The 25,226-nt window shown below is 49.6% G+C and overlaps 1 protein-coding gene across 1 annotated transcript in view; it reads right to left on the reverse strand.

The window, feature by feature from the left end:
- Positions 1-24,960, reverse strand: part of Tmc7 (transmembrane channel like 7) — a 29,460-nt gene extending 4,500 nt beyond the window's left edge. Inside the window, exons 1-13 of the mRNA XM_042666637.1 lie at positions 24,894-24,960; positions 15,250-15,493; positions 13,455-13,603; positions 12,011-12,178; positions 10,727-10,809; positions 8,428-8,573; positions 7,005-7,152; positions 6,180-6,353; positions 4,193-4,350; positions 3,400-3,517; positions 3,082-3,179; positions 976-1,162; positions 102-232 (exon numbers count right to left, since the gene is read on the reverse strand). Coding sequence (XP_042522571.1) covers positions 102-232; positions 976-1,162; positions 3,082-3,179; positions 3,400-3,517; positions 4,193-4,350; positions 6,180-6,353; positions 7,005-7,152; positions 8,428-8,573; positions 10,727-10,809; positions 12,011-12,178; positions 13,455-13,603; positions 15,250-15,493; positions 24,894-24,960 — 1,871 coding nt within the window. The remainder of the gene's footprint in view (positions 1-101; positions 233-975; positions 1,163-3,081; positions 3,180-3,399; positions 3,518-4,192; positions 4,351-6,179; positions 6,354-7,004; positions 7,153-8,427; positions 8,574-10,726; positions 10,810-12,010; positions 12,179-13,454; positions 13,604-15,249; positions 15,494-24,893) is intronic.
- Between the last annotated feature and the right edge of the window lie 266 nt (positions 24,961-25,226).

Genomic DNA, 25,226 nt, shown 5'->3' on the forward strand with positions numbered 1-25,226 from the left:
GCTCCAACTCACACAAGACCTTGGAGCCAAGATGGAGCCAAGGTGGTGTCTGCAGGTGGATTGACAAGTCAAGCCAAGCCTAACTGATGGAGTCCACTTACCGGGACATGCTGATGGTCAGAGGTATGACAGCCAAACACAGGCCAATCAGCAACACCAACAGGAAGAAGAAATTCGAATTAGATGCTCGGAACTGCCTGGGAGATGGTCTGCAGGTGTAGAGAAGGCTCAACTAAAGAAGAAAAAAAAGAGAGAGAGCAATGAGTACAGCAGCCGTGAGAGTCAGTGAGGCCACTCCCGCCTTTTGATGATGTTTTCTCTGGAGTGTGGTCCATAAATACAGGCCCCAGGGAACACAGCTTACTCTGGCTTCAGGAAAGTGTGTTGATGAAACCGAGTAGAAAGGGCCAAACACACGAATTGGGGGTGTTCAGGGCACAGCCATAGATTATAGGCAACCTACACAACGCTAGACATAGAATGGTCCCCTGAAAGTACAGCCCTTAAAAATGATGACAGGTGGCAATGTGTGTGTGTGTGTGTGTGTGTGTGTGTGTGTGTGTGTGTGTGTGTGTGTGTTGGTACTAGGGCTTGAACTTCAGGACTGGGTCACTGTCTCTTAGCTTTTTCCACCCAAGCGTGGTGACTCTAGCGTTTAAGCCATGCCATCAGCCTGGCATTTTGCTTTGGTTGCTGTTGTTGTTATTGTTACTGGTCCTGAGGCTTGAACTCTGGGCCTGAGTGCTGTCCCTGGCCTTTTGTGCACCAGGCTAGTTAGCTCTACCACTTGAGCTACAGCTCCACTTCCGGCTGTGTTGGTGGTTACCTGGAGATACGCGTCTCAGGGACTTTCCTGCCCAGGCTGGCTTTGAACATGATCCTCAGATCTCAGCCTCCCGAGTAGCTGGGATGAGAGGTGTGAGCCACTGGCACCCAGCTTGTGTGGTTATTTCTGAGATGAGTCCATGGGCCTACCTTCTTCACGTAGAAGATGATGATGAACTTCAGGGTGGCGACGGCGGGGAGCAGCGGGGAGAAGAAGGCTCCGATCCAGCAAATGGTCTGTCCGTACACGATCCCCAGCACATTGTCCGGGATGGCAAACTCCTGCTGCCCCCAGCACTGGATCAGCTTCGAGGAGGAGCAGTAGGTCACCAGGAGCCTGGAACACAAACCACACCATCTCCCACCTCGGCTACAGGCATCTGTGAAGGCCTCAAGGCCAAGCCCACCAAAGCCAGGCTGTTGTCACGAAACAGCTAAGTCTTAAATAATACACTGAAATACATATGGCTCTTAAATACTCTGAATTTACTGAACTCTGGTCTCAGGAAAACCAGGCTCTGAGTCTCAGCTTCACAAAGTAAGCAATTGGTACAAGTGCTCAGGACGTCTTTGAGGGCCATTTTCATTGGCGCAAAACCACCCTCCATGAAGGAAACAGCTTCCAAGGATGCTGCTACAGGCCAGAACCCCTTCCCAGTACCCCAGAGGCTTCCTCCACGAACCTCAGGACCAGGTGCCCGAGATCCACAGACCCAGCTATGGATTCACCCCCGCTAGGAGTGAATCAGCACAGCTGAAGTCTAAGCCAAGAACCCAGTCAAATAGTACCCATTCCTGAATATGACCTAAAAAGATTCCCCAGCCCCTTTCTACTTTAGTTTTTCAGATAGGGTTTCAGGCTTTGCCCAGGGCTTTAAGATGATCTTCCTACCTCCACTTCCCACCCAGCTGTGATTATAAATGTGGATTACTACGCTCACTCAGCTTTGTTGTTATTGTTGCTGTTGGTCTTAGGGCTTGAACACAGGGCGTAGGCACCATCCCTGAGTTTTTAGGCTCAGGGCTAGTGCTCTACCGCTTTGAGCCACAGCACTACTTCTGGTTTTCTGGTGGTTAACTGGAGATAAGAGTCTCATAGGTTTTCTTGCTTGCTTTGAACTGTGATCTTTAGATCTCAGCCTCCTGAGTAGCTAGTACTACAGGCATGAGCCACTGGTCCCTGGCTCAGCTTGTTTTTTAAGGCAGAGTCTGGCTAATTTTCTCCTGGACTATCCTTAAACCTTGATCTTCCCATCTATGCCTCCCGCAAAGCTGGAGTTACAGGCATGAGCCACCATGCCTGGCTAAATTGTAGATTTTTAATACATATATAGTTACCATATTTGTGTCATTTAAAATAAAGGTTCTGTTTTGTGTGTTTGTAGTGGTCTTCTTGAACGCCAGGTAAGTGCTATACCACTGAGCTATATTCCTCATCCTAAAGTTTGTTTTTGGTAGCACTAGGGCTTGAACTCAGGGCTTTGTGTTTGTTGGCTGCTGCTCTACCACTTCAGCCATGCCTCCAGCCTGGCTTTTTGCCAGCTATTTTGGAGATGAAGTCTCACCATCTATTATGCCTGGGCTGGCTTCAACCCACTATCCCTAAAGATCTCAGCCTCCTGAGTAGCTAGGATTACAGGTATGAGCCACCAGTGCCTGGCTAAAGTTTTGGTGGTGGTGGTTGTTGTTGTATGTATGTGTTTGTGTGCATGTGCTGAGGCTTGAACTCAGGGTCTGGGCACTGTCCCTTAGCTTTTTCACTCAAAGCTGGCCCTCTCTATCTTGAGCCACAGCTCTATTTCATTTTTTGGTAGTTAGAGATAAGACTCATAGACTTTCCTGTCTGAGCTGGCTTTGAACCTCAGCCCTAAGATCTCCACCTCCTGAATAGTGAGGATGACAGGCATGAGCCACCAGTTTCTGGCTATTCTGAGGCCTTTATGGTATAGCCTGATTTAACCTCACTTGCTGTGGGCTCCACAGCTGCCCATGTCACCGCCAGCGGGAGGTAGTGCTGGGCAGGTCAGGAAGCCTGGCGCCCTGCAGTCCAGAAGTCCACACCGACAGGGTGTTGGCCCTGTCCGGGGCAGGGAGCCTAGTGGAGGCTGTTCCATTTCTACCCTCAGTGCTGCCTAATTTACACAGCCTAGCTAATGTGGGGTGATGTCAATGGCCTGAGGCCACCTGCAAGTCACTGGTAGTGTCCCTGGCTTCCCGGGGACGCTGGAGCCATCCCGCATTTGTGCAGTCACTTACTTTCTAGGGAAATCCACAAACAGCGTCACAGCCATGATGATGATGAAGTCGAAGACCATGAGCTTGTACATCTCTTGCCCCACTTGGGTCTCCCAGCACTGAAACCGAAAAGGACAAAAAGACACACTCAGAGGGAGTCAGGGTCCCGGACCTTTCCCACCACCTGTCCTTCCCCCAAACCCACCACTCCTTCCATTTTTGAAGGCCCCAACGGTGCCCAGCACATTAGAAAGAGGATGGGAGCCACGCCCACCCCTCGATAGCCCCTTGACCTCTGGATGCAGCCCAAGGCGGCCGCCAGCCCTGTGGCTCACTCACCGGGTAGAGCTTCTGGTTGTAGCCACAGAGTTCACAAGCATCGTCCCCACAGGATGTGATCTTGGAGCCCAGCGTGAAGACCAACACACAGATGGTAGCCAGGCGCATGAAGACGCACCTGCAGGGCAGCAAGGGACAGGGCAGGGGCAATGCACAGGGCACCATCATTCCAGCACCAAGACAATACACGTGGGGGCAGTTTCTGTGCTAGAAACAATGGGAAGTTCTGCAGGTGGCTGCTGGTGATACGAATGTACTTTATTTATTAGTAATACTATTGCTACTACTATTATTATTCTTTTAATGTACCAGTCCTGAAGCTTGAAGTCAGGACCTGGGTGCTGTCCCTTATTTTTTTTCACTCAAGGCTGGTGCTTTACCACTTAAGCCATACCTCCATTTCCTGCTTCTTTGTTGTTGTTGTTGTTGGGGGAGTGAGGGATTGGTTAACTGGACATAAGTAAGAGTCTCACACTTTCCTGCCTGTGCTGGCTTCAAATGGAGATCCTCAAATCTCAGCCTCCTGAGTAGCTTACAGGCATGAGCTACTGGTGCCCAGCTGCTACTTAAAAAAAAAAAAAAAAGATTTCACCTAGGTGCTGGGGGTTCCCAGCTATAATCCTAGCTCTTCAGGAAACTGAGATCTCAGGACCACGGTTTGAAGCTAGCCCAGAAAGGAAAGTCCCTGTGAGACTCCTATGTCTAATTAATCACCCCCAAAGCCTAAAGCGGAGCTATGACTCAAGTGGTAGAGCACTTGGTGGATTTGGCACACCCCCAAGTTAGGCGTTACCTGAGGATGGTGAGCCGGACCTCAAAGCCTGGGGAGTAATCCTCGTAGCGGATGATTTTAGAGAAGATGATGGGGGTGATGAAATTGGCCAGTGTGATCACAATAGACGGCAGGTAGGATATCACCAGGTTCTCGCCAAAGACCATCTTGTCGATTTCCTGGGGGAGAGGATGCATGCACAGGTCAGGAGGACGAGAAGGGATGCTGAGACACCAAAGAGATGAACTCAGGCTGGCCACCGGGATGGTGTCATGGGCCAACCTAAAGTCCATCCAACACTGCCCAAATCACAGGCCATCTCCTTGAAAGAAAAACAAACTCTTGGACGTATAAAGGTAAAGTTTATTTTTTAAAAAATGCCGCATATCCTACACAAATGAATAAGCTAAAGGATTTTCAAGAATGCGGTGTTAATTGACTTGTTATAACTGTCTTTGTTCTTTCATAGTTATCAATCACAGCTTTCCAGGGTAAACACTAAATTCCTCCCCCCCACGCTTTCTTTTGTTGGTCATGGAACTTGAACTCAGGGCCTGGGCGCTGTCCCTGAGCTCTTGAGCTCAAGACTAGAGTTCTACCACTTTGAGCTTCAGCGCCACTTCCAGTTTTTGAATGGTTAACTGGAGATAAGAGTCTCATGGGGACTTTGCTGTCTGGGCTGGCTTTGAACCATAATCCTCAGATCTCAGCCTCCCGAGTAGCTAGGATTACAGGCATGAGCCACTGGTGCCTGGCTAAACACTGAATTTCTTAGCCATCCCTGTAGCTGGCTAGCTACAGCCATGTAAGTTAATTCTAGCCAAGAAAGTATGAGTAGAAATTTCCAGTCAAGCTGCAGGTCATGTCCTCAGAGGATGAGACTGGCCCCCCCCACCCCAGCCTCTTCACCTCATTTTCTCTGCTGAGAATAGGAACACAGTAAGGAGCTATTTGAACTATAGAAGAAGGGCCATAGCCCATGGACAACAAATCCCACAAGATGGTTGGAACTTGGGCCACTTGAATTACATTAGAATTGAATTGAATTACATAGAACAACTTGAATTACATTTTCCCGTGCCAGTACTGGAGCTTGAACTCAGGTCTTCATGCTCTTGCTTGGTTTTACTGCTCAAGGTGAGCGTTCTACCACCTGAACCACACCTCTATTCCAGCTTATTTTTGGTGGTTCACTGGAGATAAAAAGTCTCATGGACTTTCCTCTCTGGCCTGGTTTTCAATCCGAATCCTCAGCTCTCAGGCTCCTAAGTAGCGTGGATTACAGGCATGAGACTCCAGTGCCCAGCTCCAACTTGGATTTTTTTGGGTTTCATTCTTGTTTTGAGAGGAAGCTTTGTTCTATAAGTCAAATTGTGCTGGGATTGCAGGTCTGTGCCTCTACACACTCAGTTTCCAATGTGCTTGTGTGTGTGTGTGTGTGTGTGTGTGTGTGTGTGTGCTGGTCCTGGAGCTCAAATTCAGGGCCTAGGTGCTACCCCTGAGCTTCTTTACTCAAGGCTAGCATTTTACCCACTTGAGCCACGGCTCCACTTCTGACATTTTGTGTGTGTTGTTAATTGAAAGTAAGAGTCTCATGGACTTTCCTGACTGGGCTGGCTTTGAACTGTGATCCTTGGATCTCAGCCTTCTGAGTAGCTAGGATTCTAGATATGAGCCACTGGAACCCAGCTCTTCCAAAGTGCTTTCTAAAAAAAAAAAATCACTGCTATTTATGCTAATTGGGGCTCCAGCTATAAGCAGAGGAATTGGAGATAAAGTTAGGCAACCCAGACGTGAACACAGTGAATTCCAGGAGGAGAAAGAATCTCACACACTCAATTTTAGACCCTTCTGAATTTCCTTCAAGGTGGAAATCTACCACCTCTGATGTTCTGTTCCCCTCTACCCGACATGAACAAGGGGTAGAGAGAGGGTGGCCTCTGCCAGGCACTTGGCACAATGTCCCCGCAGAGTGCAAGCTGGGGGGGGGGGGGCGGGGAGCACTTACTTTTTTCATGTGCTCTTGGGAGAAGGTAGTCGCCACATAAATGGCATAAAAGCACACGGACAACACAGCCAGCACGAGGCCGTTCAACACCAGCCTCAGAGAGTAGATGCGGATCGTATCCTCTGAGGTCCTCTCTGCTATTTTCTGCCGGATTCTTTCTTCTTCCAGGTCTGCCTGAGGACCAAAGAAAACTTACCGGCAAGCACTGGGATATTTTGGGTGAAACCTGTGGTATATTCTCCATCCATCTTTTTTTTTTTGGTCTGGCGTGAGGCATGAACTCGGGGCCCTAAGCTCTTTTGCTCAACGCTAGTGCTCTATCACTTTGAGCCACAGTTCTACTTCTGGTTTTTGAATGGTTAATTGGAGACAAGAGTCTTACGGGGACTTTTCTGCCTGGTCTGGCTTCAAAGTGTGATCCTCAAAGCTCAGCCTCCTGAGTAGCTAGGATTATAGGTGTGAGCCACCAACGCCCAGCAGGACTTCTTGTTCTCACTTCTCCAACATAAGCAATGCTTCTCACAGATTCTCAGCAAGTGGGAAAACAACGGTGTGATCAAGACAGCAGAGGGTAGAGGAACGACACTGTATCTCAGCCCACTGCTGTGGGTCCCCACCTCCCTTGTGGAGCCTTGTGGAAGGAAGTTAGGTCTTTGGGGCGTGGCCTCGAAGGGTGTGGGGATCCAGCCCCAGCTCCAGGTCACCAATGCCCGTTTCCATTCATCTGGAAAATGACTAAGGAGAGACTGGCTGAGCCCAGCGATAGCCTGGCACACACTCGCTGGCCAGCAGGGACCCCGCAAGGAAGAGGCCGGCCGCACTCACCCGGAGCTCGTACCGTAGGCTGCTGTGCCTCAGGCTGGCCGTGCTGTGGCTGGTGATGCAGAAGTCCCAGCCTGCGAAGATCTTGTTGCAGTAACTCTGGAAGTGCTCCTCGCTCCGAATCAGGTTGATTTTGAACCCCTCCACCGACCTGACCCCCCCCCCAGAACACAAGGGCTTTCTGGTAACAGCAAGGCCTATGACAAGGCCTATGAATGAGCTGCGCTGACAAATCTAAGTAGTTAGCCTTGCACTGGCTCAAGCCTGTCATTCTAGCTACTCAGGAGGCTGAGACTGAAGGATCCTGGTTTGAAGCCAGCCCAGGCAGACGAATCTGAGTGACTCATTCCCAATTAACTGGCAGAAAAGCTGGAGGTGGAAGTGTAGCTCAAGAGGTAGGGTGCCAGCCTTGAGCAAAAAAGCTAAGCAAGAATGTAAGGCCCAAGCCTGGCGCAGGTGGCTCATGCCTATAATCTTAGCTACTCAGGAGGCTGAGATCAGAGGATCGTGGTTCAAAGCCAGCCCGGGCAGGAAAGGCTGTGAGACTCTTATCTCCAATAAACCACTCAGAAAACCGGAAGTGGAAGTGGCGCTGTGGCTCAAGTGGTAGAGTGCTAGCCTTGAGGTGAAGAGCTGAGGGACAGCACCTAGGCCCAGAGTTCAAGCCCCAAGACTGACAAAAAAAAAAACAAAAAAGAAAGATAAAAGAAAGTAAGGCCCTGAGTTCAAGCCCCAGCCCCCATAAAGAATTAATTAATTACAATAAAATCCAAGAAGTTAGATGTGGCTGTATTTTAGGTCCATTTGATATGATCAAGTTTTGGACCACTGGAAACAATGGTGTCCGCTTAACCAGGCATGTCATGGTTCAAAATTATTTTGGTTTATCCATCTACGGAGCCCAGGCTGGTCTCAAACTTGCAATCCTCCTAACTTCAGCCTCCCTGAGAACCAGGATCACAGGCATGCCCTACCATACTCAGCTCCAAACTCAACTCTTTAAGACAGCCTGAAGATTAGCTGTATGATCCTCTTCCACGAGGCAACTTGACTAACTTTGGTGGTGATCTTTCCTGTCCATAAACATACAAATCCTTCTTCCTGCCTTCATGCCCTCACACCTGGCAGTTTCCATTCACTCCCTACTCCATAGATGGTTCTTTCCCATGACCCTTTTCCTAGCTTGCCCCTTCCATCTGGATGTGGGGTGGCCCTCAAAGCCCCCAGGTTGAAGGCTGGGTTCCTAATCTCACAGTACTACTGGAAAGCATTGCAACCTTTAGGGGCGGAGCCTTGTGGAAGGAAGTTAGGTCTTTGGGGCGTGGCCTCAAAGGGGGTGGGGGGACCCAGCCCCTCCCATTCTCTTCTTCTTCCCTCTCTCCTCAGCTGTGGCCTACTCAAGGAGAATGTAATGAAACATTGCTACCTTTTCACGATCCAAAGGAGGCTCAGGGCCAGGTAGGCGATTGTGCTGATCAAATAAGCGAGAGGCAGGTCATAGGTGAAGCTCTGGAATTTCACCCCATCAATGGTGTAGTGTCCATAGAAGAGGCTGGTCCCTTCCAAGAAACCCTGGAACAGAGAGCCAAGCACGTGAGCTCAGCCAGGTCAGCTCAGTGCAGGTGACCAGGAGAGGAAGAGTCTCTGCTCATCCTGTATTCCTAGACAACAAAACAGCCACAGGGGCCAGAGGCAACTCTGTTACGTGTTTGGGGGCAGTGGTGGGAAGGAAGGGGTTGATAAATCTCGAGCAATGAAATACCCGGATGGGGTCATTATAAATGATACAGGACTCCAGGCATCCACACGCAGTGAGACCAAGGGAGGATACTCTTAGGGGAGGAACACAAAGGTGCAATGCCTATGTGTCTCTGATCATATCAAATAATACTTATCAAAATGAACTCCAGTTAATGATAATGAGGGGTTCTTTTGTTCCTTCCTGGTTGTTTTCTTTTCGTCTTGTTCATTTATCTGTCTTTGGGAGGGTAAAGAGGTGGCCACAGAAATGGAGAGACAAAGGATGAACAAATGCAGCAGTGGTGCTCACTAGACACTGTGTAGAAAATGAACTATACAACTTGTGGGTGAGGACAGGAGGGAAAAGCTGGGAGAGAGCAGAGGGAAGGTGAGACACTGTCTGGAATGTACTCTTTATCTGACATATATAACTGTAACCCTCTGTATATCATCTGTATGGTAACAATTGTGTAAAAAGCTCAAAAGAGAAAATAAAATACCCAGATGAATCATTCCCCCAAATTGGAAATAAGGCAACTCTCTTATGAGCCAGGACATCTCAAAGAATCATATCCTTAGGAATAAATATTCAAGTGCAAATCTTGTACTCTGTAAGTATTAACTTGATGTTAAAAAAAATACTAATCATCAAAATAACTGGGAAAGCATCCCATCTTCATGGATAGGGAGCCCCCTGGCAGGGAATCCACACGATCTTTATCAGATCCCAGGGTAGAAACTAACAAGTTCATCTGAAAGCTCTTTGGGGATTGCAAGGGACTGGGCAGAGCCAAAACCACCTTGAAGAAAAGAATGAAGCTGGAAGATCTCAGCTTCAAAACTTAACTCCGAAGCAGGAGTAATGGACACGGGGTGGAAGAGACATTAGCTTATCCAGCAATGAATCAGTACATTGACGGTCAACTAATTTCTCAAGATGAAGGCACCCCAGCCAATCATACCAATACATCTAGACAGCCACATGCAGAAAAATGAAGGCAGACCACGGTAAAGGCGAGGGAGGGCATGGCTCAGCAGGAGAGCAAATGGGAGGTGCTGAGTTCAAATCCCAGGGCCATCCAAGAGTACAAAACAAAAACAACAAAAACCCACCTTGAGACTGCTTTCTACTGCCTGGCATGGACAGAATTAAATAGGGACAGCTTGTAGAAGAAAAGGGAATGCCTCTATTGCCAGTGGGAATGTAAGGTAGTGCCGCTGATTTGGAAATCAGGTTGTTCTTCAGAAAGTTTTAAACTCGGGGCTGGGAAGGTGGCTCAGTGGTAGAGCGCATGCCTTGCATGCCAGAGGCCCTGGGTTCGATTCCTCAGCACCATATAAGCAAAAAGAAAAAAGCCGCAAGTGGCGCTATGGCTCAAGTGGTAGAGCGCTAGCCTTGAGCTGAAGAGCTGAGGGACAGCGCCCAGGCCCAGAGTTCAGGCCCCATGACCAGACCCCCCCCCCCCCCCCCACAAAAAAAGAAAGTTTTAAACTCAGGGCTGTCATTTGACCTAGGGATTCAAACTCCTTAGGTGTCTACCAAGAGCAGTGTAGGCACACAATGGCAGTAGTATTCACAGGTGTTAGAAGATGGATACAAATGCCTACGATGAGTCAGTAAAATGGGACTTGGCATGCAAGTAAATATTATTCACCAATGAAAAGGAACAAGGGGAATCAGGACTAGAGGCATGGTTCAGTAGGAGAACACCTAGCAAACAAGGGTGAGGCCCTGAGTTCCAACCACACAATATCACCACCACAAAAAAAAAAAAGTAACCTGGATGCCAGTGGTTCACACCTGTGATCCTAGCTACTCAGGAGACTGTGAGGATCAAGGTTCAAAGGCAGCCTGGGTAGGAAAGTCTAGAAAGTGAGACTCCATCTCCAATGAGCCTCTGGAAAACCGGAAATGGAGCTGTGGCTCAAGGTGGTAGCGCTAAGGCCCTGAGTTCAAGATGCAACAAGCCAGGGGAGACACTCACAGTGCCGGAAAGCAGGTCTATGGCGTAGCTGTAGAAGTAAATGAGTCCGGAACTGCTCACAGGGTAGACAGTGCACTGCATGTCTGTGAGAAAGGAAGCAGGAGGAGGAGCTGCAAGAGGCTGTGCAAAAAGGGGACACGCCTTTAGGTATGTCCCCACGTATTTGCACGCATCTACATGCAAGTAACAACCCCAGTGGATCCAACACAGCCACCATTCCCTTCATTTCTTTTCTGCTTGACTGCTGATTCTTGCCTGCCTTCCTTCTCCTCCCTGAGCAACCACGAATCATGTCCTTTCAAAAACCGTGTGGGTTTTCTGTGTGTCTTGGGTTCATGTTTCTGTGTTTCAGGATTTTGAATTATCATTGCACTTCAACACATCACATAAAAATGCATATATTTATTCATGCTTCATTATTCAATATTTTTTTGTGTGTGCCGTACTGGGGCGTGTACTCAGGGTGTGGGGTATTTATTGTCCCTTAGCGTTTTTGCTCAAGGCTAGGGCTCTACTTGAGCTCTACCACGTTCAGCTTTTTTGATGCTGAATTGGAGATAAGAGTTTCATAGACTTTCCTGCATCGGCTGACTTCAAGCCATGATCCTTAGATCTCAAGCTCCTGAGTAGCTGGGATTATAGCCACTAGTTCCCAGCTTATTTGATCCATTTTTAACATCAGTTCTCATGCTACTTAAGGCTTGAATGAGTAACTCACCTCTGCTTTGTATCAGTCAGTTTTGCTGTATAACAAATTACCTCAAGATGTCAATAACTGAAAACACTCATGAGCCACTGGCTTGAGTATATTCAGGCTCTATATTCAGAATATATCTAGACTGAGCCAGGGCTCAGGGCTCAGAGACTCAGGGCTTCTAGTTAGGCCCAGCTATTGTTCCTAATGACCTCACTGTGGGCCTGGGGCAGCCTTTCTCATGGAAGATCACATGATATAGCCTAGCCAATCACAGGAAGACTTCTCAAGAACTCACTTAGACAAAACAAGCAATGGGACAGGAAGAATCCCCACAGTGCCAGTCCAAAAAAACAGAAGATAGGAATGTAGACAGAAGAAGCCCCACCAAGCATGGTTTCCAGAGTGAAGATCATATGGCAGAGAGGAAAAAAAAAAACAAAAACCTTTGCAATCACAGGACACTAAGAGCTGTGGAGTTTTGCTTTTTTTTTTTTCTTCCTTTTTCCCTGCAGCATAACCTAGCCCATCGTGGTGAATTCCAAGTCTGACAGAACATGAATGAAGGTAAAAGTAGGTCTTACACTCACCAATGTCGTTGAATGGAATGAGCACAAAGGTGCTGTTGGTGATTTTGTACTTGGTGAGCAAGACCGGGAGCAAAACCAGCGTAAAAATGATCAGAAATATCACCGAATTCAGCAACACCAGGAACCGCAAGAAGGAGAAATAAGACCGAATCCCAGTGCCAAACTTCCCTGGAGAGAAGAAATTCAGAATGTTGGTGATCCACACGACAGAGTAATAGATTCTCCATCAGCCATGCAGGGCTGAAGTTGGGGATACCGGGTCAGAGGTACGCAGAAGGAACCCTAGCTTTCTTTACCTCTCTACCTGTGGCTTCAAAGCACCACTTCCCAGAGCCTTTATTTTCTTTTCTTCTTTTTTTTTTTTTTTTAATTTTTCCTACAAGGAAGATTTAAGGTGAGGAAAAGCATTTCTTGCAGGAATTCCTCATCGATCCATCACTGATAGACTGACTTTATGACACCCAATCACCTCGTATGTACATATATGAACTCTGCCCTGCTACTTTGCTGTACTCGGTGAGACTTCTCTTTTGGTAGTACAGAGGATTTGAATTCAGGGCTTAGCTTGCAATGAAGACTATGTTTTCCAGCTATACCCTGTCCCTCCCTACCGCTAGTCTTCTTTTTCCTCCATCTGGCACCCCAAATATACAAAGCTGAACCATCTAAGCACAGCAAAGCAGCTGTTTCGGCCCCCAGACCAGAGTCCCTCCCTTCCTCTCTCCCTTCCTTTCTTCTTTCCTTCCTCCTGCTCTTTTCCCTTTGTTTTTGTAGTTCTGGGAATGGAGCCCAGGACCTCATGCATGCAGGGCAGGCACTCAATCACTGAGCTACACTCCCAGTTCCCAAACTTCTGTTTCTTAAGTCCTTCAGTCTACAGTACTTCGTTCTAGCTGCACAAGCTGACAAACAGCACTGTGCCGCACAATGGGAAAAGCAGAGGTTCTTGGTATTTTCACAGCCATGGGAACCTTTCCTCTGAACCTCACATCTCACCAATGCTTTGAAGTGTGCCAAGTCCAGGCAGTTTGCCATTAAAAGGCATGTATGTGGCTAGGCATTGGTGGCTCATGCCTATGATCCTAGCTACTCAGGAAGCTGAAATGTGAGGACTGAGGTTTGAAGACAACCCAGACAGCAAAGTCCATAACAGTCTTATCTCCAATTAACCAGCAAGAAACCACAAGTGGAGCTGTGGCACACAATAACAGAGTGAAAAGGCTAACCAACAGTGCCAGGCCCTGAGTTCAAGTCCTAGTAAAGCCTAATGACTGTGATATGATTCCACGACCTCTACAGCAATCAAACAGAGGGTAGACTGCTATGTATGACTTCCCTTAGCATTTGTACTCAAGATTCAGGCTCTGCTATGGCTTGTCGCCCACAGTCATCATGGGAGGACTCAGAAGTGCAGACGTGAGGGGGCTCCTGGGCCTCTGGATACCTTCAATGCTGCGGATGTCTTTCCGCCACAGCTCCAGGTGGTCCGTCATCTCGTGAGCCTTCTCCAGGAACCGCTTCCAAGACTTGCTGCTGTACCGCTTCCACTGGTCCCACTCCGATAAGTACTGCATTTGTGTCTCCTGAATGTCCCTGGTGACAATGGATAAACAGTGGTCTATACATACCTTGTAATGTTATTCAGCCATGAAAAAGAATCTGATCTCTGCTACAACTTGGAAACATCATACTAAGTGAAAGAAGGCAGAAACAATATATGGGAGAAGGGAAGAAGGATGGATGAATGAGAAGATGGATGGATGGATGGATGGATGGATGGATGGATGGATGGATGGATGGATCAATGGATAGGTGGATAGACAGAAGAATGGATGGAGAAATGGATGGGTAGATGCATGAGAGGATGGAGAGATGGACAGATAAATGGGTGGGTGGGCGGGTAGGTGGATGGATGGGTACATTGGAGGATGGATGACGGATGGATAATGGATAGATGGATAGATGGGTGGTTAGGAGGGTGGGTGGATGGATGGATGATAGAATGAATGGCTGATGGGTACATGGGTGGACAGGGGTATGGATGGGTGGATGGATGGGTAGGTATACGGGATGGATGGATGAATAGATGAATGAGTGGACTGGGAGATGGGAGAAAGGATGGATAGATAGATAATGGAGTGCTGGGAAAATGGCTGGATGGAAGGATGAACAGAGAGATTGATATTTTAGTTTTATGACCCATATGTATTTAGAAAATAAAAGAACATCCTTTACATGGCACTCAAGGTCTCTCTTAGGTAGATCTTGGCTCACAGGCCTCTCCACCTCTCTCCTAGGCCCAATCCCAAGTCTATCACATGATTTCTTGACCCTACCTTGGGTCTTGGCATTTGCCCCTTTCCAGTCAATAGCAGCTACATTCTTGCCCTTCCTCCTGCTGTTAAAGCCCATTCCATCCACTTCCACCTCCCTCTTTCCTTCCCCCGGCCACCACTTCCCTGCTAAGTTACTGAGCACAGCTCTTTCCATTGACAGCACCTAGACTGGCAGCATGATCTGCTTATACCACGGAATGTGGTGCGAAGCCGTGCTGGTTCTAAGCTTGGCCTCAGGAGGCCTGAGCTCAGCTCCTCCTCCTGGAGCCAGGCTAATATGGAGAAGAAGGCTGAGCTACACAAGCCTGCAGCCGGCTGACCCCAGTCAGGATCACAGAAGCACCTGCCCAGCCACAACTGGCCACAGCTGCCTCCCAACTTGATGAAACGATTTAGGTTTCTAAACCATAGAGGACGAGTCACTATACACCCAGCTTTAAGGAGAATGAGCTCACTCCTTCCCATTGGCTGGAGAGGGTTCAGGAAGGGGTTCAGGAGGTGGAATGCAGAGCCACAATACGGAAGGAGTCTGGGTCCCTGAGTGATAGCAAGTTTCCAATGACTTGAACCTAGAATTCTATGTAAACAAGAAATACACTTATAAAGCCAGATGCTGGTGGCTCATGCCTGTAATCCTAGCTACTCAAGAGGCTGAGGTCTGAGGATCCCGGTTCACAGTCCGGGCAGGAAAGACTGTGAGATTCTTATCTGTGAGTAACCCACAGAAAACCAGAAGTGATGCTGTGGCTCACGTGGTAGAGTGCTAGCATTGAGCAAAAGAACTCAGGGACAGTGCCCAGGCTCTGAGTTCAAGTCCCACAATTGACCAAAATAAATAAATAAAAAGAAAATAAATACACTTAATAAGGTGTTATGCAGCCTCTAGGTGACGAATGAACAGACCTCAGCCGCCGCTTCTCGGAGATGTTCAGGGCATACTTCCGGATGGACTGCCTGTTGAGGTTTTCTGTGATTTCTCCCTCTCGTTGAGAGCTGTAAGAATCTGATGGCTTCAGCAATATGCTACTCTGCTTATCCCGGGCAAGGACGGTGGTTCTCCGGCGTGTGGCCGACCGGTAGCTGGGCAATTCTTGAAGGAAGTTCACAGGTGGAGAGGAGAAGCAACTGGAATCCACAGAGAGGTTCTCTAAGGAAGAAAAGGGAAGGCATCAGTCACACCTTGGCATTAGCCAAGAACAACACTGGTACCAGAGGAGCCTTGGGTCTAAAGAGACCATAACCAGCTGAGTGCTGGTGGCTCATGCCTGTAATCCTAGCTACTAAGGAGACTGAAATCTGAGGATCATTTTTTGTAGCCAGTCTGGGTAAGAAAAGACCCTGTGAGACTCATCTCTTAATTATTCACTCAAAATCTGGAAGTGGCTGGGCTGGGAAGGTGGCTCAGTGGTAGAGCACTTGCCTTGCAGGCCTGAGCCCCTGGGTTCGATTCCTCAGCACCACATAAGCAAAAAGAAAAAAGCCGGAAGTGGTGCTGTGGCTCAAGTGGTAGAGCACTAGCCTTGAGCTGAAGAGCTGAGGGACAGTGCCCAGGCCCAGAGTTCAGGCCCCACGACCGGACCCCCCCCCAAAAAAAAAATCTGGAAGTGGCACTGTGGATCAAGTGGCAGAGCACTAGCCTTGAGCACAAAGAAGCTCAGGGACAATGCCTGAGTTCAAGCCCTACAAATGATCTGAGAGAGAGAGACAGACAGACAGACAGACACAGACAGACAGACTATAACCAAACCTTGCAGATAGCCACTCGCCTGAGGCTAGAGAAATCATCTGCAGGTAGGTTCGTTGACTGGAGGTGTTCACGAGCACGCTTTAAGTTACACTCTGAGTGCTGTGACTGTCTGTAGCCACTAGGAAAATGTGTGGACTGTCTGCCAATGGGGCTAGTAATATTCCTGTCCCACAGCGTGGGGTGCAGTGTTGCAGGTGGGACCTGGACAGAGGCTGCTGAGGACTGTGGTCCTGGCATGTCATGTTCAGATCTGGCTTTACAGGGTTGCTGGGGAACGGCTTTGCACAGGGCACAGGGTTAAAGGCGTAGCAGATCCTAGGAGAGCCCCCAGCCTATCCCACAAGGCTCCAGGAGGACCAGGCAGGACCTGGACCTGGCAACAGCTTTCCCACAGTGACAGACACACAGAGACCAGTGCCTGGGGCTCTGCCAGTGGCCACACAGCTCCTCCGAGCTCCCCGGCCCTTATCTGTCTCAACATGCCCTGCGGATATGACACACAGGCTTAGTAACAGAGACTCCCCTGACTCACTGGACCCCAGGGGCCACAGGGCCTCACGCTGCCAGGAGGCCCCGCCCACCTCAGGAGCGGCCACAAAGAACTATTATGAACCACAAACAAAGGTCTTTAAACAGAGAGCAGAAGACCTATTAAATATTCAGCAGCTGGGGGTCAGAAACCCAACCCCAGGCCGAAGCAGGGGCTGACTTGAAAGGGTGGCCTGACACCGGCTGGCCCAGCCACTACAGAAAGGGTCGGCAGGGAGTCTCTTGTGGGCATGATGTACACCACCCTGGGGCCTCATCCGCCTGATGAGGAAGGAGGATTTTATACAATGTACATTCACACGGGCTGGGTCACTGGGAGCTCACTCTGTGGCACGTGACTGAAGGCTGCTACGCATCCTCGCATGTGACACCCCCAGCTCTGATCACCATCATCCCTATTGTAGGCCAGGCATGGTGAAGCGTGTCTGTGATCCCAGCACAAGGCCGAGGAAGGGGATTGCAGTCTAAGGCTGGCATCAATGTAAGACCCCATCTGAAAAGTTAACTAAACTAAAAGGGCTGGGGGTGTGGCTCCAGTAGCAGAGCAACTGCACAAGCAAGTGTAAGACGCTGCGGTTCAAACCTTGGCCCCAGAGAAAAAACAAATCCAAGCACACTTTCCATGCGGCATCTTCACTTTTCTTATGAGAGTCCATCCCCTCTCTTCAGGAGACCAAGCCCTTTTCAAAGGATGATATCACCCGCTTTCCCGCTCACCAACAGAGGCAGGCACCCAAGGCTTCTCTACACTTACTTTTAACTTCTGGAAGTAGTGGGATTTGAACTCAGGGCTTTGTGCATGCTAGGCAGGCACTCTACTACTTGAGCCACATACCCAGCCCTTTTAACTTCAGGTTATTTATTTTTTTTTAGATAAGAGCTTGTACTTTTTGCACAGGGCTGCCTTAGACTGTGACCGTCCTATCTCTGCCTCTTGGGTAGCTGAGATTACAGGTGAGTACACCACCATTCCTATCTTCTCACTTGAGAGAGTGTCTTGCTAACTTGGGTCTTTGCTGGTCTCCCATCGCCACCCTCTCATCTCTGCCTTCTGAGCAGCTGGAAGAATATAAATCAGCATCTCACGGTTACTGGTGGGAGGTTCACTGAGATGGTCCAGCTGAGGGGTTGCTGTCAGCTTGGCCTCTGATGTCCTGCAGTTAGGGTGTGGCTGTTTTCCCACACCGGGGTATGACCCAGGCACTGGGGAGCCACCATTCAGGAATACCAGAAACTTCCAGGCTTCAGCCATGAGACTGTTACTGAAGTGGAAGGATGGTGCTACAGGGGCTGTGGGACCAGAAGCAGGCAGAACTACCTTCCCTGTCATGGAGTATTCTTCAGGCAAGGATAAAGCTTACAATGGTCGCCAGGCACCGGTGGCTCACGCCTGTAATCCTGGCTCCTCAGGAGGCTAAGATCTGAGGATAGAGATTCAAAACCAGCCCAGGCAGAAAAGTCTGTGACACTCTTATCTCCAGTGAACCATCAGAAAACCGGAAGTGGTGCTGTGGTTCAAATGGTAGAGCACTAGCCTTGAACTGAATTGCTCAGGGGCAGAGCCCAAGCCCAGAATTCAAGTTCTACAACCACCCAAAAAAAAAAAAAAAAAAGCTTAAAATAGTGCCTGGTTCCTAGAGACCTTCTGCTTGAAGAATGAGTGAATGAATGGATGAATGAATGAATGAGTGAACATATGAATAAAACCATGGATGATGGGTGGATGAATGAATGAATGCATGTAGGAATGAGTGAAGAGATGAATGAATGATGAACAGATGAATGAATGAATGAATGAACAGGAGAAGGCAGGCACTCCTGGACAGCATCCTCTTAGTCCTGACTTCCTTGGTGGCTCTCTGCAGAGGGCATCAAATCCACCAAAGGAAAGGGCCCGACCCGACCAGATGTGGGCCAAGCATGACCTCATCAGCATGAGAGCCACCTCCAGCTTCCTCAGCACTCACGCCAACCAACACCAGTGTAGACACACTGCATACTGAGTGCTCTGATTCCCTCCATGGGACCATGGAAACGCTGGGTAAGGGGACTGCAGGCTGTGGGGCCTAGGCCCCCGCCAGTAACTGTGGGAATTCCAAGTATCTCCCCTTCTCCCTGGATGCTGGAAACCAAGACAGTACTGAGCACTAAGTACTTTTCCATCTGAAGTACTGATCATGAAGTGGGGTATGGTAGTACACTCCCAGACCTCAGGAGGCTGAGACTGGAAGATTGCAGGTCTGGAGGTCGGGCCGGGACTACACAGGGGGATGAAGGAAATGGTCTCTTGGTCCTTAAAACATGACAAGCAGGAGTCATAGGGACCATCATACCATTGAGACATCGCTGCATCGTTTGCTCCAACTGTAGGAAATTGCACTGCTTGTGGCCACTTAGTGGCTGCTTCTACAGGGTAGAGAAGCTTCAATTCCAGAAGCCTCACCTGAGTGGGGAGGGCCTCTTTTATCAGACAGAGCTCAGTTGGGAAGATGAGGCATGAGTCACAACAGGTACTTGGGTGTGGCAAAAGCCTGGCGGGGCCTCACATTCTTCAGAGCCCTGGGTGACTAACTTGCTAATCAGAGTTCCAGCTGGACTTCATACCCAGGGCTGCCAATTTCAGGCAGGAGGGTGGAGGGAGAGGAGCAGGGGCAGTGTGGATCAGTTACTGCGTCTCAAAGAAGGTGGCAAGGGCCCAGTTCCCAAGGCCACCTCCCTGGGGCTGAGCACCACTTGTATAACCCGACAAGTTTCTTGATCATTCTGTGCCTCAGTTTCCCCTCCTGTCAAATGAGGACAGCAGTTCTCCCACCTCCTGCAGGTCTATACAGAAGATTAGGTGGCCTATCACATGAAAAGGGCCACAGATGACCCACAAATGAATGGCATGGCTGTGTCCCAATAAAACTTTATTTACAAAGATAGGTGGCAGGCTGGAAGCTGTTGGCCCAGAGACGGTAAGGTTGTAGATGTTTGGCTTAGAACGCAGCTTCCGCTAATGGTACTAGACGCTTGGTAGGCTGTGTGTGCTCTGCTGCCTTACTGGTGAACTGAATATACACAGTGATTTGGAATTTGCCGTCGGGCCTCTTCTTACCATGGATCATGCTGCTCCTATGGGGAGTGTGTTTTCTCCTTGGCTACTGCCTCACCCAAAGGGAAAGTGCTAGATGCCGTGTAGAGGCAACTGCCAGGGCCTTGCCTTTCTGGAGCTTTTAACACTAGGAAGAAGCTGGGAATTTCTTAATGGGTTTTACAGTGCAGGTCTTTCCTCACTTTGCAGATGTAAAAGACAGGAGAACTCTGCCGTAGGGCAACCCAGGGGCTGAAAGAGCGTTTCCAGGGGAAAGGCCCTCAGAGGCATGTCTGGTCCTGTTCACTCTTACTGAGCTAGCAGTTAACATGAGCCTGGACAGGATGAATGAATGACACAGTCATCTGCACACAAGCTCCCGGACCCTTGCTCTCCAGGACACGAATGTTCTTCTGTTTCTGCAACGTATTTATCTGTTCTATGTCATCATCATGAAAGACCAGAGACAGACTTTAAAAACAAAATTTTTTTTGGCCTCATGCTTGCTAGGTAGGTGTTCTAACACTTGAGCCATGTCCCCAGTCCTAAATAAAGAGGTTTATTTATTTAGCTTTTAGTCCTGGAGGTCCAACTGCATGGCCCACACAGGCCATGCCTCAGGATGGGGCAGTGTGAGGGAGTATGACCCTGGAGTCCCACAATCCCTATGGGATCCCCCAATAACTTAAAGATTTCCCATTAGGCCCCAACTCTTAAAGGGGCCAATACCATCATACATGGCTTGCCACACCGAGACCCCTTGGAGAACAATTCACACACACACACACACACACACACACACACACACACACAAAACCATGGCAAATGGCTCACTGAGTAACTTCTCAGAGCCTGTTTCCACAAGGGTAAAGGGGTATATAGTCACTCATTACCTCATGAGACACAGCAATGAGGAATTAAAGTCACCACACACATGGAGTCCAAAAGCTAACTGCAGACATGGGCCTGCCTGGTCCTCATAAGCCCTGCCTGGCTGACTCCTCCCACTGCTGTTCCTCCTAGAGGGGCCTTCCTCAAACCCAGCAGGGTTGGGACTGCCTCCAGCCCTCTGCCTTTGCAGCCTCCTCTCCCCGTGCTCCCTCTACCTGACTCCTCTCATTGGCCTTGGCTTCCCCCCACACACACCTCTTCCCAGTAGGATACCCTCCCCTTCATTTCCTTCCCAGCAATCAGTGGGCTCCAGTTCTCTCTCCTTCCCCCTCTACCCCAGCTTAACAAGGTGGATGCCAGGACCCCTGCTCCCTCCATCTCCAGCTCCCCAGAGCCAGCTCAAACTGGTTCTCCTCCCTTCCTTCACATTCCTCCTTCCTCCTCCCCTCCTCCAGAAGGGCGGAGGGGAAGGACAGCCAACAGGAGGTCTGGGTGGTCCCAGACCCAAACAATGCTCCCCTAGGCAGCTAGACTGCAGCAAACAGCATAACACTGACAGCCATTTCCCCCCTTTATCCCTCGAAATTCTTTACTTCCTGAAATAAAAAACAACAACAACAAAAAACAAACAAACACCACCCAGGGCCAATGGGCCCAATCAGGCCCCAGTTGCTGGGCAGAGCTCAGTCTCCTTCCGAGGGAGAAAAAAAAGAAATAGCCAAAGTGAGTCGCCAAAGAACCAGTACGGCCTGAAAATGGCCCTGGACAAGTCTCCAGCTTGTCCAGAACATCCCACCTTCTCGGACTGCTTTGAAGGGTGATTGGTCATTGGGCAAACAGGCTTGGATAAGGGAGAAAATAAGCCCCACAGGTTAAGTGGCTATTTGTCTTCAGGCTTAACACAGTATTCAGAACTCAGACCTAAGTAATAGTTTCCTCCACTATGTTACATACCTCCTAGCATATCTTCAGAAAGGTCTAGACACTGCACACGCAGTCATTAAACCCTGTAACATTAGGATCCCAAAACTCCCAAGTAGAAATAATGCTAGTAGTGTTGGAGCTCAGAAATACTCCATCTCAGAAGGGAGGAAGACATGAATGAGTGACCAAAAACAACCTAGACAAAGGCCTTATTGGGTTTCCTGCCCATCTTTTGAACAATCACTTGCCTGCAGAGCTGTTAGCTCACTCCCTTCGTCCAATCGCATGTCTGCAATACTGTTAGTTCACTCTTCGTCCAATCACGTCTGCAATACCGTTAGCTCACCCTTTATCCAAACACATGTCTGCAATACTGTTAGCTCACTCTCTTTGTCCAATCACAAGTCTGCAAGGCTGTCATAAAAATGGAAAGTTCACCCTGGGTCTTCAAGTGCACATACACTTGGATGGGTGGAATAAATTGGGAAAGCTTTCTCTTGCTAATCTGCCTTCTGTCACAGAGGTGTGGATGGTGACTCTTCCTGTAGGTAGGGAAGGCTGTCTCTCACCTCCTGACCCTCTTTAGTTCTAGCACTAGGTGCCTGCAGGGCAGGGGGCGCAGTCTTTGATCGCATTAAATCCTCCTAGGGCAGGAGCATCAACTTTCCCTGAAAAGACCAAGGCTCCAAGAAGTTAGGGACTTGCCCAGGGCCACACAGCTGATTAAATAAAGACTAGTTTGGTAAACCAAATGGAAAAGGTTCTAGATCCTCCCATAAGGGGTCTTGCCTCTACTATTCTAGGTGTTTCCCCACTCCTAAGCCCACACCAAGCCTGCCCTCTAGCAAGCAAGGTCAAAGCCAGCATGGCATGATCCTCTCCCTACAGCAGAGAAGGGCCCTGAACTCTGTAGCCAACACACACAGGGGCCAACTCTGTCCCCCACAGCATTCTGGGGCAACTGGGTGAGTCACGTGGGAACTCTCCTGGACCCTGAATAATGCTCATGGAGAAGAGTTAAGAGATTGAATGTGGCTGAATGGGAGAATTAAATGCAAGCTCACCCTGGACCCAACAAGTCCACTTTTAGGCAGGTCCTGAAGCAGATGTCTCCAAAAACCTGTCCACGCGTGCCCACAGGGTGTTATTGCAGCAGCCTCAGAGGAAATCTTAAGGCCGAACCACCCCCGGGGCAAGCAGGAGTCACCCCTTATTTTCTGCCCCACAGGAACTGAGGTAACACAGGATCATTACTGCTCTAAATCACCAAGTCTGGGAGGGACTTACTGCGCTCGGTAACTAATTCCTGAATTCATCCAAGCCTTTCCTTTTACCATGCAAGGATACTGAGCCACCAAACAATTAATTTGTCTGTCCAAAGATACTCTGTCTGTCCAAAGACAAATGAAGGGTGAGTATCTAGAAAAGATCTAGAAAGGTTCTAGAGAAACATGATGAAGCTGGGCACTGGTGGCTCACGCCTGTAATCTATCCTAGCCACTCCGGAGGCTGAGATCTGAGAATCACAGGAAAGTCTGAGATTCTTAGCCCCAATCAATAAGGAGAAAATGGGAAGTGGAGCTGTGGCTCCAAGTAATAGAATGCTAGCCTTGAGCAAAAGAGCCCAGACCTTGAGTTTAAGCCCCATGAGCAATCAAATAAAAAGGTTTAAAAACTAAAATAAAAAAGATACAATGAAGTCTTGTTCCTGGCTCTAAGCCAGGAAACCCCTCAAACCCTTCAAGCCCCTTTGAAGACATCACTGAGGTGGTAGAGAAGGGCATTCATCCAGGTCCCTGGCACGGTGCCGCTGAAGGTGACACAGGTACCCACCCCAGGCTCATCCTCTTCAGCCCCCTGGCCTTTTGCTTCCCTCTTTCCTGAGAGGCTGGCTTTGTCCCACATCTGTTCCCACAGTTAGCCCAAAGCAGCTAGGCCAACCGATAGTGAACAAAAGCCTCTTCAACTGGAAGCCAAAAATAAATGATTGGCTCAGGTGTTTTGTTATTAAACATGGCACAGATGACTAATGCGTCCACTCCCTATCCTAGCCCAGAAGTTACTGTATCCAAAGTGCTATAAAGTTAAGGACTGGAGTTTCTCTCTGAGCTTCCCACCCTTGCCAGCCGACAGGAGGACAAAAATAGTGCCAGGGACTGGGGGGGGGGGGGGGGGGGAGGGGGGAGGGGGGTCCCTTAAAGGGACTTGGAAGTCTCCTTACATACTCAGCAAAGATCCCAGACAGAAGTAACCGACTGTGCCAAATAAGAGGAAGATAATTTGAAAGCAAGACAAATGCTTTCTTTTTTTTCTTTAAAGGTGTTGAGAATGGAATCCCAGGACCTCATCTGTGCCAGGCCAAGTCACAGCCCCCAAACCCTGGCTAAACTGAACTGGTGAGAGCAAAGTTAATACTGAGCTGGGAAATCATGATCATTCAAATATCACCCTCCTTCCCCCCCTCCCCTCTCTCTCTTGAGTTCAAGCACTTTGGATCTAGAGTTAGGTCGGTCCTAGATTTTTCTTTGTGAGAGCAATCCCAAATGCATTCATATTTTACCCTAAGCCCGTGGTGTTGTTAATCACCGAAGATACAAACGAGTATGAAAGCACTGCCCAATAAAATTCACAGCAGCAGCTACAAAAGGAAACCCGCCGGGGTGCTGGCAACTTTGTTATCTGGACAGAGTGGTGGTTTTACATAGTTATGTTTGGAGGGGAAAAAAAAAATCTCAGAGCAGTATAATTTACATTTTGCCCAGTTAAAAGAAAAAAAAAAAAAGACGATGGTTTTTGGCTGGCTACTCTTTAATACTGCTCCTGAGTACCCGGGCTAAGCCACACTTTTTGCTTTTCTTCGGCGGATCCCACTACGGCCCTCCAAGTCTCATTGAACAGATGAGGCTCAGAGATGACAAGTCACTGAGGAAAAGTCACCCAGCAATTAAAAACAACACCCCAGAACCCCAAACCCTAAAACTCTGGGGCAGAGTGAGTTCCCCGCTGGTCGGAGTGGCAGAGCCGGAGATGATCGGGAGGCAGGCAGCTCCTCCAAGCATGTTGGTGGGGGGCTGGGGAGGAGGCGTGGCCGGAGGGGAGCGGGGGGGGCGCGGGGCTGGAATGTCGGGGTTCCCACGTTCTTTTCCCTTTGATCGAGAAGCCTGTTTCTTAGCGATGGACCCAGATCCCGCAGCCGGTGTCTGGGAGGGGGCGCGCACCCCCCCACCGGGCCGGGGCACCGGGGAGGGCGGGGAAGGGGAGGCCGGCCCCGCTTCCCCCTACCCAGCCCGGAGCCCCCCGCGCTTGGCAGCGTCCTGAGGCCGCGCCGAGCCCCCCTTTTCCCCCCGAATCCTCCAAGCCTACCTTGGTGTGTGGCCAGCTGTCGGCTAGGCCTGCGGGCCGGGAGCTCCCCGACGCTGGACTCGCTCATGGCTGCGCCCCGAGAAGGCAGCGGGGACCCCGCCGACCCCCCGCCGCCCGCACCGCCGCCCCCGCCCCGCAGCCGGCGCCCCGCGGTTCCAGGTTCCGCCGCTGACGCCGGCGCCGGGGGGCGTGGCCGGAGCCTGGGGGCGTGGCCTCGAGTGGGCGTGGCCTCGGCGGGCGTTCTCACGGTCCGGCCCGAGACCCCCACGGCGCGCCAGGAGTGCGTGGGGGGGGCGTGGGGGGGCGGGGGGCGGGGCTTCGCCGTCCTGAGAC

The sequence above is a fragment of the Dipodomys spectabilis genome, unplaced genomic scaffold (genome assembly GCF_019054845.1).
Source record: "Dipodomys spectabilis isolate Male_0828 unplaced genomic scaffold, ASM1905484v1 ptg000366l, whole genome shotgun sequence".
Taxonomy (NCBI): Eukaryota; Metazoa; Chordata; class Mammalia; order Rodentia; family Heteromyidae; genus Dipodomys; species Dipodomys spectabilis.